This window comes from Cervus canadensis, chromosome 2, assembly GCF_019320065.1.
Source record: "Cervus canadensis isolate Bull #8, Minnesota chromosome 2, ASM1932006v1, whole genome shotgun sequence".
NCBI lineage: Eukaryota > Metazoa > Chordata > Mammalia > Artiodactyla > Cervidae > Cervus > Cervus canadensis.
Window position 1 is genome coordinate 105,089,784 of NC_057387.1, and position 14,662 is coordinate 105,104,445.

Consider the following 14,662-nt stretch of genomic DNA (forward strand, 5'->3'; position numbering starts at 1 on the left):
AAAAAGTTAGCAAAAGAGACCCCAAGAGTAATTAGTTCACAGAAACCTTAAGACTACATACATACATCTATGTTTACTGAAGGCCATTAAATTTTTCAAAGGAAAATAATGAAACAACTTCACTTGCCACTACAAGAGAAGCATTATAAAACTTTACCCCTTGGAAGGTCAAAAAGTAACTCATTATGATTAATTTTTTAGTAAGTTACTTCCTATACAGTTAAATGATAAAACAGAATGGACTCACAATAACCCCAATTGTAGAGAATTTCCAATGTAAAGAAGAGGAAAATAAGTTTCGGAAGTCACATTATTTAAAGGTGAAGAGAAACACAACTCCTACCGTTTCAATTTCTGCAATTCTCTTAATAAACACACACACAAAAACTACTTCTGAACAATCTATTACAGGAACTAAAAGCAGAAGCAGCTTCTTTACCCTAAATCAAGGTAATTACTTCAGAAAAATACAAAGAAAATTACAACCAACATTCTGATCAAGATCTATGTAGGGAAGTAAAAGAGGGCATAATTTAGAATTATATACTTTGAGCAGTTTGAACAAGTTCTCTTCGGAAGAGCTGGTGAACTGACAGATGAAATGTATTCAGTGATGCACGGTCTGGAGCAGAAAAGCTCAGTAGAACCTTTCCTCTGATAAGCAGTTTGTCCCTTTTGAAAAACTTTTTTACAACCAGAACAGGAAACCTGAACAGCTGTGGTTGAAACTGAAGGAAGCATCTTATTCATGCCAGATGACGCCAGAGAAAGCTGAATGCCTGTAGTCATCTGAGGAGCTATAAATACAAAACAGGAAGGAAAAAAATTAGTATTTATATGAAATTAAGTATGCATTCTTTCACTATCTTTTAGAGGTTACTTCTCCTGGACTTGAAACACAAAACAATCAATGCACTATTCAAGGGGATTCTAAAAAAGTAGAATAAACTGGCCATCATATTGGTTAGAAGAAATATGATTAACTTAAGTAATTCTATTACCACTGTCTGAAAACGCAGAGTTTATTTTCAGGTCATTCTCCTGAGTTTTGGGCTGTTGGGCTTGACAGTACTCCTAAAAAAAAAAAAGTTGAAAATAATGAAAACAATCAATCAATAGAAAATGATATATTATGCTCAAGTCTGTTCAGTGAGTTGTATTATTGCACTGAACCATGGTATATAAGTAAACACTCCCCTTCTGGTGACTTCTGGCTGGTAACACCCACTAATTATTGCAGTATTTTCTACTGTACCTAGATACGACTTTATAAATTTTTGTTAACATAGTCCCTCAGCAGCTACTACAAAAAGAGGGGAGACATACTCAATAATGGTACTTGTTTCCCCTTCTTATTCTGATCACTAACAGCTAACTGTCTTCATAAAGACCTTAAACATAAAAATTCTTAGACTGGGCTGAATGAGTCTTACAAAGCAGGATTTTTTCAGAGCGTCAGGCAATCAACCTAAACTTGCTCCATGTCTTTGAATGTTCAAGGACTGAAGAAGTAACAGGTATTTCTTAGATGGACAATATTAATATTGGCCATTGTCACCCAATGGGAGTCATACCCTTTACTTGGTACTAATTTACTTTATGTTATTTCTAAACAGAATACTAGAAGTAAATTTAAAATGAAATTGCTTTTCATTGTAAATTTCAGCAGGTTCATATATAAACAATCTAAGGAAATTTAGCCCTGCTTACAGCTTGATCTAATTTATCCTTTACGGGTTCTTTAGCATTTGATAAGTCTAAAAAAGTTTAAGGATAAAAATGAATCTAATCTGGATAAACAAAGAAAAATTCTAAGTACTTAAAATGTACTAAATAATTATATTACTTAATAGAGATAGTAGCACAAAAGCATGTAACTAGTTATTTGTATTGTTTCAAGTTAAGAAAAATGAAAACAAATATGTGCTAACCTCAAATAGACCCATAATATCCTAAGCAATCTTTTTTATTACACCCAGTACCCACATCCAAACAGTCCATCTTTCTCTCACATTCTTGCACATGCTTATTATGGCACTTAACCACATATTCTACATTACTTGGTCAACTGCTTTGGGGAAGGAATTAAGATTTTTAACCAATAAACTAGCATTTGCATACCTAAAATTTATAATTAAATGCTACTATGGAAAACAGAAGGTAAAATGCTTACCTGAATATTGTCGGGCTCTACCTTAATCTCATCTAGCCTCTTCACCTGTGTCTCCACTGCCTTGTCACATTCACCACTTGTTGGGGATTCTTTCATCTTAGCGTCTGATGCAAAGAAATCCTCTAGTTCCAAACTAATGGGTTTTTTCCTTTGGAAACAGTTTCCAGATTCCTAAAATAAATCATGAACTGATGAAGAGTCTGATTTTTAAAAGCCCCTTCAAATATAGTAATTTTCTGGAGGAACAAAAGGCTCTTACAGTACCTTTCCTTCATCCACTACTCCGCAATATAGCTTTGCTTTTTACACTTCTCCAGTAAATAAACTTCTATGCCTTCTTCCGGCATAAAAACTAGTCTTCTCTACTTCTATTCCCTCAGGCCCCCCATCCCCCTGATTATTGGTTCCTCTCATGCTCAGTCACTTCAGTCATGTCCGAAGTCTTTGCGATCCTATGGACTGTAGCCTGCTAGGCTCCTCTGTCCATAGGATTTCCCAGGCAAGAATATTGGAGTGGGTTGCCATTTCCTCCTCCAGGGGATCTTCCCAACCCAGGGATCAAGCCTGCGTCTCCCAGTTCCTTTCACAGAAGCATTTAAATACATTAAAAAAAAAAAAAAATCCAGTTTCTAAAGCTACTGCCTTCCATCTGACCAATTCTTCTCTTGTCTTTGAAATTCTTTCCTTCCTTGATTCTTGTAACTCCAAGACCTATTTCTCCTCCAAACTTTTTTTACTTCACCTGCTTCTAAATATCCGTGTTCCTCTAAGCACAATTCCTCAGGACTCTTCTCACTTGCTCATGGGTACAATCCAGGATTCAAGTATCATCCATATGCTCTTTCCCCCCTTTATGCCTGAGCACTACCCCAGGTAACCAACTACCTATTAAATATCTCCACTTGAATGTTCCAGGCATTCCTCAAATTCAAGAGACTTAAAACTACATTCCTGGGCTTCCCTGGTGGATCAGTGGTTAAGAAATCCGCCTTGCAATGCAAGGGACACCAGTTTGATCCCTGGTCCAGGAAGATTCCACATGCTGAGGAGCAACTAAGTCTGTGTGCCACAACTACTAAGCCCATGAGCTGCAACTACTGAAGCCTGCATGCTGCAACAGGAGCAGCCCCGAAATGAAGTGGGAAGCCCTTGCACACACAACAAAGAGCAGCGCCCCTTCTTCGCTACTGGAGAAAGCCCGAATGAAGCAATGAAGAACCACCACAGCGCCCCCCAAAAACAAACTTAATTCTCGTGTTATCCCCACAAGCCTGCTTTATACATGCTGTCTTTCTTGGGAAATGGCTTTATGGTATGTACCCATTTTTCCAGGCCAGAAGTCTAGGGATAGCCATAAACTTTTCTCCCAAAGTCCTCACATCTAATCACCAAATTGGATCAAATAATTATGTCTTGAATCTATTTTCTCATTATACTTAATGCTGTCTCCACCTCCTATCAATTCCTTTTTGGTAAATAGTGCAGAAGAAACAACAAGCCCAAGATGGACTTATTTGTGCTAAGTCCCATCAAGACTTAATACCTAACTGAATTGCAGTTTCAAACTCTCCAAACAGTGAAATTTTAAGCCAGTCAGTTAATTTCTTGGTCAGCACTAATGAGGTAATCTGCCCACAACTTTGTCTGAACTAGTCTACTCTTTTAGCTTCCTTATCCTACCCTCTTCCTGCCTATAAAACCTTCCATCTTGTATAGCTCCTTGAATATCCTGTTATTCACTAAATGGCATATTGTCAGATTTCTGAATGAAACTGATTAGATCTTCAAATTTATTGGGTTGAATTCTTTTTTAACAGTAGCTAATATCCAAAATCAAAATATAAGATTGCTGTGCATTTAGCTTAAAAAAGAACTCCATTTTATAACTTTTGAGGAACTACAGGAGTCTTTTGATTGTGCAAAGCAGACAGATTAGAGTTTCTGGAGAAGGAGAACCACATATGGCTTTCTTGACTTAAGAGAACCATTTTGGCCTAAACCATTTTGTGATCTAAGCCTGACTTCAATGCTTGTCCTTTAGCAGGTCAAGCATTAGCATTTAGCAGGTTAGTAATTAATGATCTTGCTGGTGGTAGCTGCTCAGTCATGTCTGACTCTCTGCAACTCCATGGACTGTAGCCCACCAGGCTCCTCTGTCTGTGGAATTCTCTAGGGAAGAACACTGGAGTGGGTACCCATTCTTCTTCAGGGTAGCTTCCCGACCCAGGGATCGAACCCAGGTCCCCAGATTCTTTACTGTCTGAGCCACCAGGGAAGTCTAAAATTAATGGGTTGAACTAGATAATCTAACACTAGTGCGTGTGTGCTAAGTCACTTCAGTTAAGTCACTCTGTGACCCTATGGACTGTGGCCCGCCAGGCTTCTGTCCATGGGATTTCCCAGGAAAGGATTCTGGAGTGGATTGCCATGCCCTTCTCCAGGGGATTCTCCCAACCCAAGGCTCAAACCCACATCTCTTATGTCTCCTGCATTGGCAGGCGGGTTCTTTACCACAAGTGCCACTTGAGGGAATGCTGAAACAAGGGAGGAGCAGTCAAGAAACAACACTGCCACAGCAGGGGCAGGGTCCTGGTTCCTCAAGGGAATAATATCTTTGAGGTCCACAGGAACTAAGGCTCCCTCCCAGTTGGAGGGTGGGAAGATGATGTTGACCCTCCAGACTTCAATCAACTAAACCTTGGGCTCTGTTGGCCTTTGTTCCAATTCTATGTTGAATTCTTCTCTGTTCAAGCCCCTTCGTGAATATGCAGGTACCCTCAGTTTAAAGAAGAAGGGCTTTTGTTCGTCTGAGGGGAGGGCCGTTGGCAGGGGCCTGCGGTACGCCGCTTCAGTGAGGGGGCTCGACAGTGGTCACCCGACTTGTTGCTTTTCTGGTCGCCACTCCCCGGCCAGCCGGACAAGACCCGCCAGTAGCGCGGCACCGATTCCTCTCGGGTTTGTGGGCACTGCTCTGAGCAGCGTCATCCTTTATACCAGAAAGCTGGCGGGCACTATGGGGAAAAAACAAAACAAGAAGAAAGTGGAGGAGGTGCTAGAAGAAGAGGAGGAAGAATGTGTGGTGGAGAAAGTCCTAGACCGCTGAGTGGTGAAGGGCAAAGTGGAGTACCTGCTGAAGTGGAACGGGTCCTCAGATGATGATAACACATGGGAACCAGAAGAGAACCTGGATTGCCCTGACCTCATTGCTGAGTTTCTGCAGTCACAGAAAACAGCACACGAGACAGATAAATCAGAGGGAGGCAAGCGCAAAGCTGATTCTGATTCGGAAGATAAGGGGGGAGAAGAGCAAACCAAAGAAGAAGAAAGAAGAGTCAGAAAAGCCGCGAGGCTTTGCCCGGGGTTTGGAACCAGAGCGGATTATTGGAGCCAGGGACTCCAGTGGAGAACTCATGTTCCTAATGAAATGGAAGAACTCTGATGAGGCTGACCTGGTTCCTGCCGAGGAAGTCAATGTCAAGTGCCCGCAGGTTGTCATATCCTTTTATGAGGAAAGGCTGACGTGGCATTCTTACCCCTCAGAGGATGATGACAAAAAAGATGATAAGAATTAACTTTCTCGAATACCAGCCCCTGTCACATCTGACTGGGTTTCAAGTGGGGAAAGAAGGAGTTCTACTTGTCTTAACACCATAAAGGTGGCTTGAGAAGATGTCCTTTGAAGAGCCAGTATAGTTTCTGTGCCCTACAGCAGCCCAAGTGCTTTAAAGCCATTCCATGCTGTATAGTTTGCATACCCATCCCCGTGGAGGGGAAGGAGGGTCAGTGTTTAAAGGCAACCCGTTCTGAACTTTGCTTAAAAAAAAAACAAACCAAGGGCCTTCTATGAAGGACAAAATGCAGAATGGGATGTGGGAGAGCAAGCGATACTGTAAATCTTTAAAGAGCATCTCCACAACCCACACAGCCTTCTTCCTGATAGTGTTAACTCTGCATTTTTACAGCGTAGCATCTGTGTAGTGTTTGTCAATTACTGGTGTATTATTTGGGGTGGGTGGGAAAGAAGGGAGATGGGTCAGGATCATTTTTGTTAAAATTTGGGGAAATGGTGAAACAAAAGAAAGAACAACTAATGATTGGGTTCTGTGTCCAGAATATTGTACCCTTTCAAAAAATGTCATTGGCAACCTAAATGAGGACTCTGAGAGACTGTTTAAAAGCTGTGAATGCCTGAAACTTAGAAGCCAAGGTATTCCCTGCCTGAGCTTAATGCTGTTCCCAACAAAGAACTAAGAAGCTGCCAAAGCTGCCATTTGGGGGATGGAAACTGGTTGAAGAGGAAAAGTCTTATTGGAGTGTATACACAGGCAGATAATTCTGTCTTAGAGGTGCTACTTATGAAACTGACAAGAAGACCCTTTCTTTTCCTATTGTGAAATTAACAATATCAGCTTCTCCATCCAAGCCACTGGTGAAGTATTTAGGGAAGGGCACAGAGTGGTATAGGAGGTAAGTGAGTAGGGAAAGACAAGGGTCAGTGCTCATAGGGTGGAAAACTCTTGGAGCCTCTGTTTTTTGAACTTTGAAACCACTGGTGGCAGGGTTCAGTCACTGACAGCATAAGTTCAAGAGTTGAATGATTTCAAAAGCCCTGGACTCAGGAGAAGGTTTAATTTTCTTACTGGGGCAGTGGTTCACTTTAAAACAAAACAAATTTTTTAATTCTAAGAATTAACTAAAATCCAAAACACTGTCTTCAGTCATAAGATCCATCAGTTGTTGACATCGTCTTGACCTGCATCTAGAACGCCACTGTAATTTTTAGGCATGTGATAGGTTTTTGTGAAAACTTTTGTTTAAATGTAAACTTCATATCAACACTGTCAGTTTTTTGTCTTAATAAAACTATATAGATTTATAATCAAAAAAATAGAAAATAAAGAAGAAGGAAGTGGCAACCCACTCCAGTATTCTTGCCTGGAAAATCCCATGGACAGAGGAGGCCGGTAGGCTCCAGTCCATGGGGTCGCAAAGAGTTGGGTCACGACTGAGCGACTTTTCTTTCTTTCTTTCACTTTAAAACTTTCCCAGTTTTGCTGCTGGGGAGACAATGCTTTGGGTAAGATCCCCAGTGTTCTCCTTACTTGCTGCATGAATATGTGCCCAGTCTCATCTGATTCTTTGCTACCCCATGGACTGTAGCCTGCCGGGCTTTTCTGTCCATGGGATTTCCCAGGCAAGAATACTAGAGAGGGTTGCCATTTCCTTCTCCAGGGGATCTTCCCAACCCAGGGATCAAACTTCCATCTCCTGCACTGGCAGGTGGATTCTTTACCACTGAGCCACTCAGGAAGTAAGTTAATAACAAATATTTCCTTCTCCCAGTATTTGGCGTGGTTGTGTCTATTGGCTTGACAACCACCAAGAGGTAAACCCAGTTTTCAGGCAACAACTGTTTAGTCCCAAGGCCTCTATTTTCAAGGACAGACTGGTTCCTTGCATTCTCCTTCTTTCCTTGCATGCTAAGTAGCTTCAGTCATGTCCAACTCTTTGCCACTCTACAGACTGTAGCCTGCCAGGCTCCCTTGTCCATGGGATTCTCCAGGCAAGAATACTGGTGTGGGTAGCCATGCCCTCTGCCAGGGGATCTTCCTGACCCAGGCATCGAACCTGTATCTCTCTCTCTTTTTGAACCTGCATCTCTTACATCTCCTGCGTTGGCAGGGGGTTCTTGGCCTATTTTCCATTTTTCTTGCAGCTGCCACCTCCAATTCTAAATCCTCTGGAACTCTTTCCCTTCCTAATCTTCACTGCAGAGGACAAGTCTCCTGGATTTCTTTTCTTATACCACCTCCATGAGAAAAGGAAACTCTTTTTGCTTTACAAATAATGATTATGGAGGGCAGGAGATAAGTAAAACAGATTTGGTTAAGTTAAAGTTCTTACTGGAGTAATGGTTTTATACTGAGTTAGTATGTTGAAAATCCCCAAATTCTGTCACTGTCTTTTATTTTTGAGGTTGGAGCTCAACCACCAACCTCATCCTGATCTTTAACCCAGCTTTCACTGTAATCTCCTAGCTCTAGGCAGAAAATTAAATAAGGCCTCACTGTGAAGTGCAATAAAAACTCATACAAGGCTCTGCTCAGTCCATTTGAGCATTATATACAATCAGTAAAGTAAAACTCGCTGGAAGTTAACTACTAGATTATAGATCCCCCTTCACTTGAAAGTAAATATGCTATATTAATTTTAAAGATCAATTAAAAATAAAATATTGAGGAATTCCTTCAAACATGTCATCACACAGGCAAAGAATAGAAAGTACCTTGAAAATGTAACTAATCTAAAATATATTTGAGACAGAAGAAAATGGTACATTAACACTTCTTTAGCTACTAAAAAAACAAAAAGAGCAAAAGACATATGTGAATAACAAATTCATTACTTCCTTTCTCAATAAGATGAACAAAGGAGTAACAAGTCCTAGAGACCTCTTTTTAACATAATCGCATCCATCTTCCCAAACTGGAGCTAAACCACATATACACTGGAGACTATAAATAGTCACAGAATAAATGTGGTGCATCTTCCTGCTAGTTAATTAAAAAAATTTTAATTTAAACCAAAGAGGGACAGATTATGAAGCAGAAAACTCACATTATTTTAAAAGGAAAGTATGAGTATCAGAAAGAGAGTAAAAAGGACTTCCCTGGTGGTGCAACAGATAAGAATCCACCTGCCAAAGGAGGGGACATGGGTTCAATCCCTGGTCCGGGAAGATTCCACATACCAAGGAACAATGGGGTCCGTGAGCTGAAACTACTGAGCCTGTGTGCTGCAAAAAGAGAAGCCACCGCAAAGAGAAGGCTGTGCACCACAACAGAAGGGCAGACCCCGCTTACCACAACTAGAGAAACTCTGGGTGAAGCAACCATGACCCAGTGCTGCCAAAAGTTAAAAATAAATAAATAAATAAAATTACATTAAAAAAAAATCCCATTTGATACGATGTCAACCCCTTTACAAAACTCTAAGGAATAAATTTAACCAAGGAAGTGAAAGACCTATACACTGAAAACTACATAACACTGATAAAAGAAACTGATTATGGTTCAAAGAAATGGAAAGATATCTCATGATCTTAGATTTGAAGAATACTGTTAAAATGGCCATACTACCTAAAGCAACTATAAATTTAATGTAATCCCTATGAAAATACCCATGACACTTTTCACAGAACTAGAACATATAATCTTAAAATTTATACAGAACCATAAACACAAAAAACAACATTGGAAGCATAGTACTTCCAGACTTTGGACTACATTACAAAGCTACAGTGATCAAAAACAGCATTGTACTGGCACAAAAACACACACATGGCTCAGTGGAACTGAACAACCACACACATATGGCGCACACACACTCCTATGGCAAACCAGGTGAGAAAACACAGTGGAGAAAAGACAGTCTTTCCAGCGAGTGGTGTCAGGAAAGCTGGACAGCTATGTGTTAACAAGAGAAATTAGAACATCCCCTCACTCCGTGTACAAAAGTAAACTCAAAATGGTTTAAAAACCTAATTATAAGATGCCATAAAACTCCTAGAAGGGAACACAGGCAAAACATCTTGGACATAAATCATAGAAATATTTTCTTAGATCAGTCTCCCAAGGCGAAAAGAAAGCAAAAATAAACAATTGGGACCTAATCAAACTAAAGAACTTTTGAACAGCAAAGGGATTAATAAAATGAAAAGACAACATACAGAATGAGAGAAAATATTTGCAAATGATAGCTTAACTTCCAAAATATACAAACAGCTCATACAATTCAATATCAAAAAACACCAAATAACCCAATTAAAAAATGGGCAGAAGATTTAGTCATTTCTCCAAAGAAGTCAAATAGATGGTCAATAGGCACATGGAAAGATGTTTAACATTATTAGAGAAATGCAAATCAAAACTACAAAGAGGTATCAGCTCATTGCAGTCAGAAAGGTTATCATCAAAAAGTGTAGAAATAATAAATGCAGGACAGGGTGTAAAGAAGAGGGAACCTTCCTACACTCTGGTGGGAATGTAAATTGGTACAACCACTATGGAAGACAGTATGGAAGTTTCTTAAAAAACTAAAAATAGAGCTTCCACATAATCCAACAACTCCACTCCCAGGCATATATAAGCAAAAGACGAACATTCTAAATCAGAAAAAGACATGCTGCACAGCAGCACTATTTACAACAACCAAAACACAGAAACAACCCAATGTCCATGAACAGACATCCGGCTTAAGAAGATGCGGCGCATACATACAATGGAGTATTATTCTGCCATAAAAAAGAACGAAACACTGCCATCCGTAGCAGCAGTAATGAATATTATACTAAGTGAAATAAGTTAGACAAAGACAAATGTATCACTTTTAAGTGGAATCTAAAAAATAATACAAATAGTCTATTCACAAAACAGAAACAAACTCACAGACACAGAAAATAAGCTTAACAGGTTACTAAAAGGGAAAGGGGGAGGAGGGATAAATTAGGAGGATGAGATTAACAAATACAAACCTCTATACATAAAACAGGCTTCCCTGGTGGCTAGGATAGTAAAGAACCTGCCTGCAATGCAGGAGACCTGGGTTTGATCCGTGGGTTGGGAAAATCCCCTGGAGAAGGAAATGGCAATCCACTCCAGTATTCTTGCCTAGAGAATCCCATGAACAGAGGACCCTGGCAGGTTACAGTCCATGGGGTCACAAAGAGTTGACTAACACTTTCTTTCATACATAAAACAAGGATTTACTTTATATATAGCACAGTAAACATACATACAGCCAATATCCTATAGTAATCTATAATGGAAAATAATGTTATGGAAATATACATATTTCCATATGTGTGTATACATATATATAAAAATATATAACTGAATCACTCTGGTATACACCTGAAATTAACACAATACTGTGTCAACCTCAATGAAACAAACAAAAATCCATGAGACTGCAAAGAATTTGCAAGCTATTAGAAGTTACTTCCAGATACATAAACAGACCTCCAGAGGGAATGTATATACTTCCCTCCTGGAAATGACAATACTGCATATATAAACCTGTTGATGAAAAATGAAACAATTGTCAATCTGAGAGAGAGGATTTTATTTGAGCCAACCTGAGGACTGTAAACTGGAAAGTCCTTCACAAAGCACTGAGGACGGTTTCATCTATTAGGAGATGAAGGCACCATCACGTTCATTTTCAAGACAAAGGATCATATGTCAAAATAACATACTGACACTTTACATAAAGGTCATCAAAGATACAAAGTCTACATAAGCATGTAGAAAGTGAGCAGTAAGTCACCATGACTCCTCAATGAGTTTGGAAAGAACGCTAATCTTTTAGGAAATTCCATTGCTGCTGCTGCTGCTAAGTCACTTCAGTCGTGTCCGACTCTGTGCGACCCCATAGACAGCAGCCCACCAGGCTCCGCCATCCCTGGGATTCTCCAGGCAAGAACACTGGAGTGAGTTGCCATTTCCTTCTCCAATGCATGAAAGTGAAAAGTGAAAGTGAAGTCGCTCAGTCGTGTCCAACTCTTGAGGACCCCATGGACTGTAGCCCACCAGGCTCCTCTGTCCATGGGATTTTCCAGGCCAGAGTACTGGAGTGGGTTGCCATTTCCTTCTCCATTCCATCGCTAGAGGGGGGAAAAATAATTGGCATTATAATAATATTATTGGCCATTATATATATTGGCATTATAATTAATGCCAGAAGGCATTCCCATTTTTGAGGAGGTCTGGTTAATGTATAATGCAGATGAACACTACACACTAAAGGGGGAGAGAGGAGGCCCAAAGGGACACAGGAGATAATTCTATGCTTAAATTTTTTCTTTCCTTAAGATATAAACTTCATCAAACCTGATGCTTCAAACTGAGTCACTTTAATCTTTTCATTCCTCCCCGCTATACTTCTGCTGTTACTCTTCTCCTACTTGCAAAGTCATTTTTGCCTATTCAAATTCTATTCAGCTTCTAAACCAACTCAGCTCTGGATTTCATCAAATTGGAGAGAATTAAAAACAAGATATGCCTAGACAAGATAAATAGATAGGCCTATCAGAATAGCTTCTAGCATGGTAAAACCCTGCCACTGGCAACAATTATAAAATTAAGACTACCTCTGAGGACACTCTCCAGGATAAAGTCTTATCTCTTAGGAATTGTGACCTTTACTTCTAGGGTTTGGCCCCCCTACCTAGCTTTGCAAAGCTACTATAATCTATTTTTAGGTGTTTATCCTCCCAACTGCTGTTTTCTGCTAAGTTTTTTTGAGTCTTGCTTTGTAGATGTGCAGTTCAGGAGATAGTTAAAAAGTGGAAAGTCAAAGTGTTAGTTGCTCAGTCCTGTCCAACTCCTTGCGACCCCATGGTTTGTCCACGGAATTCTCCAGGCAAGAGTATTCACTTCTCCAGGAGATCTTCCCAACCCAGCGACTGAACCCAGGTCTCCTACATTGCAGTCAGATTCTTTACCATCTGAGCTACCAGGGAAGCCCAAAGAGTGGAGGAGGGGATCTTTGTCTGCAAATCTGGGGGCTTATGTCTCAGAGGTTCTTTCCTCCCAGATTGTACCACTTGAGTTTCAACTACTTAGGCAACCCAAAATTCCTCTCTCTTTAACTCACTAGGCTATAAGAAGATACTGTTTGAGATAAAATGCAAGAGTGCTAGAGGAAGGAAATAAGGTTAGAAGAGCAGATGTGAGTCATATCAGGAAAGCACTTGAATACAAAAACCTTGCACTTAAGCTTTTGGGGTTCAGCAACTATTTCATTCATAGTTCTTTTAAGTAAAAATTTACTTAAAAAAAAAACCACCTAATAAAATCCTAAGATACACTCAACTGTGTCACACACTAAATGTTAGGTATTTTGGAGACCTCCAAAGCATTAATTTGTGCTAAATTACAGAGACCTATAGAAAATAATTTTTCCATCCAGGTGAATACAGTTGATGTATCACTAATAAAGAAGATTACAGCTTTGGACCTATCCTCTTTGGGTTCTGAACTGTGTATTACGCTCACAGAAAATCCTAGATGGAAATTCACTATTTAGCAAAGGAATCTACTCCTCCAAGTAATACTCTTGATTTAAGACTAAGATTTTAGATGGGCAAAGTGCTGAGTCCTGATTCCATCAGGTCTAACTGTAATATAATTCGTGTTATACATTTTGCGGGCGTCTTGTCATATATTTGTGATGAGAAATACAAGCTATTGTCAGATGTTATTAGTGATTCAACCCTTAGAGAACTCTCCACTTGCCTACCTTTGAGCTTTCGGTTCAGTTTAAGTGAAAACTATCAGGCTGTAACCTGAGAAAGTTCAAAACGTAACCATCCATGAAACCACGTTACTTTCAATCTTGTACACTAAAGCAAAATACTGAAATAAAATGATGAAGACTGCATCTTCATCTAATTCCAATTTCAAATCCGAAATTCTTATAATTTGAAAATCTCTCTTAGCAAACATCCCGTGTACAACTCTATTTGCAATAAGGAGTGTCAAGATTTTTTAAGTTTGAAAAAATAATTGCCTTAACGAGGGAGAGCCACAGCTGTGATCTCATGAAATGTTTTAGAAACAGAGAACGCAGAGAGACACCCAAGGCTGAAAAGGAGTTACGGCGCAGGGGTAGTAGGCGGCGAGAAACGCGGAAAGTGGGGGCAAATACGCCCCGACTCTGAGGGCAAGGAGACGACAAACACTAGCCAGTGGGACTGACCCTGAATTCTCGACCCCCACACGGCGGCATCCACAGGCAAGGCTGGGTTCCTAGAACCCCGGCTCTCCCGGACACTTCATCTTCCCTCTGACAGGCGAAACTCTCCGCTTGCCTCTGGTAAAGCACATGAATAAAGATCGACGCCACAACCGCTTAAGGAGGCTTACTAATTTCTTTCAGGAACGCCCGCCACGCGAGGTTTCTAAAAGCAGTTTCGACGCAAAACCGTCGCGTAGGCCCCGCCCCTTTCCCGTCGTGCGCGGCGGCCGAGCTTGCGCAGTGCTTCCGGCCAGGCTCGGCCCCTTGAAAAGGAGACCTTGGGCCTGGAAAGCTGGTGGGGGTGGGGGCGGCAGGCGGGGCGTTTAGGTTTCCTGAATTTGAGTGATGGCTCTATAAGCAGTTTGTGTAAATCCTAGTGTCTTCGTCCTAGACATCCGCTTGCAATGCCGGAGACCCCGGTTCGATTCTTGGGTCGGGAAGATCCCCTGGCGAAGGGATAGGCTACCCACTCCAGTATTCTTGGGCTTCCCTGTGGCTCAGCTGGTAAAGAATCCGCCTGCAATGCGGGAGACCTGGGTTTGATCCCTGAGTTGGGAATATCCTCTGGAGAAGGGAAAGACTACCAACATCAGTATTCTGGCCTAGAGAATTCCATGGTCGCAAAGAGTCGGACGCGACTTTAACTTTCACTTTCGTCCTAGAAGCCGGGATAATTTTAGTGTTTGCATC

General features: G+C 40.7%; 1 protein-coding gene and 1 pseudogene across 8 annotated transcripts in view; one reads left to right on the forward strand and one right to left on the reverse strand.

Moving 5' to 3' along the window:
• Nucleotides 1-14,209, reverse strand: part of ZMYM1 (zinc finger MYM-type containing 1) — a 30,108-nt gene extending 15,899 nt beyond the window's left edge. For 3 of the 8 annotated variants that reach the window (XM_043461964.1, XM_043461959.1, XM_043461956.1), the window contains exons 1-4: nt 13,934-14,170; nt 2,174-2,344; nt 1,002-1,074; nt 548-797 (exon numbers count right to left, since the gene is read on the reverse strand). In XM_043461964.1, coding sequence (XP_043317899.1) covers nt 548-797; nt 1,002-1,074; nt 2,174-2,344; nt 13,934-13,963 — 524 coding nt within the window. In that variant the 5' untranslated portion in view covers nt 13,964-14,170. Of the gene's footprint in view, nt 1-547; nt 798-1,001; nt 1,075-2,173; nt 2,345-2,437; nt 4,583-13,933 lie in introns of those variants that run through there. The other 5 variants (XM_043461957.1, XM_043461958.1, XM_043461962.1 and 2 more) reach the window with 5 other exon arrangements.
• Nucleotides 5,125-5,745, forward strand: LOC122437249 (annotated as a pseudogene).
• Nucleotides 14,210-14,662: the final 453 nt, after the last annotated feature.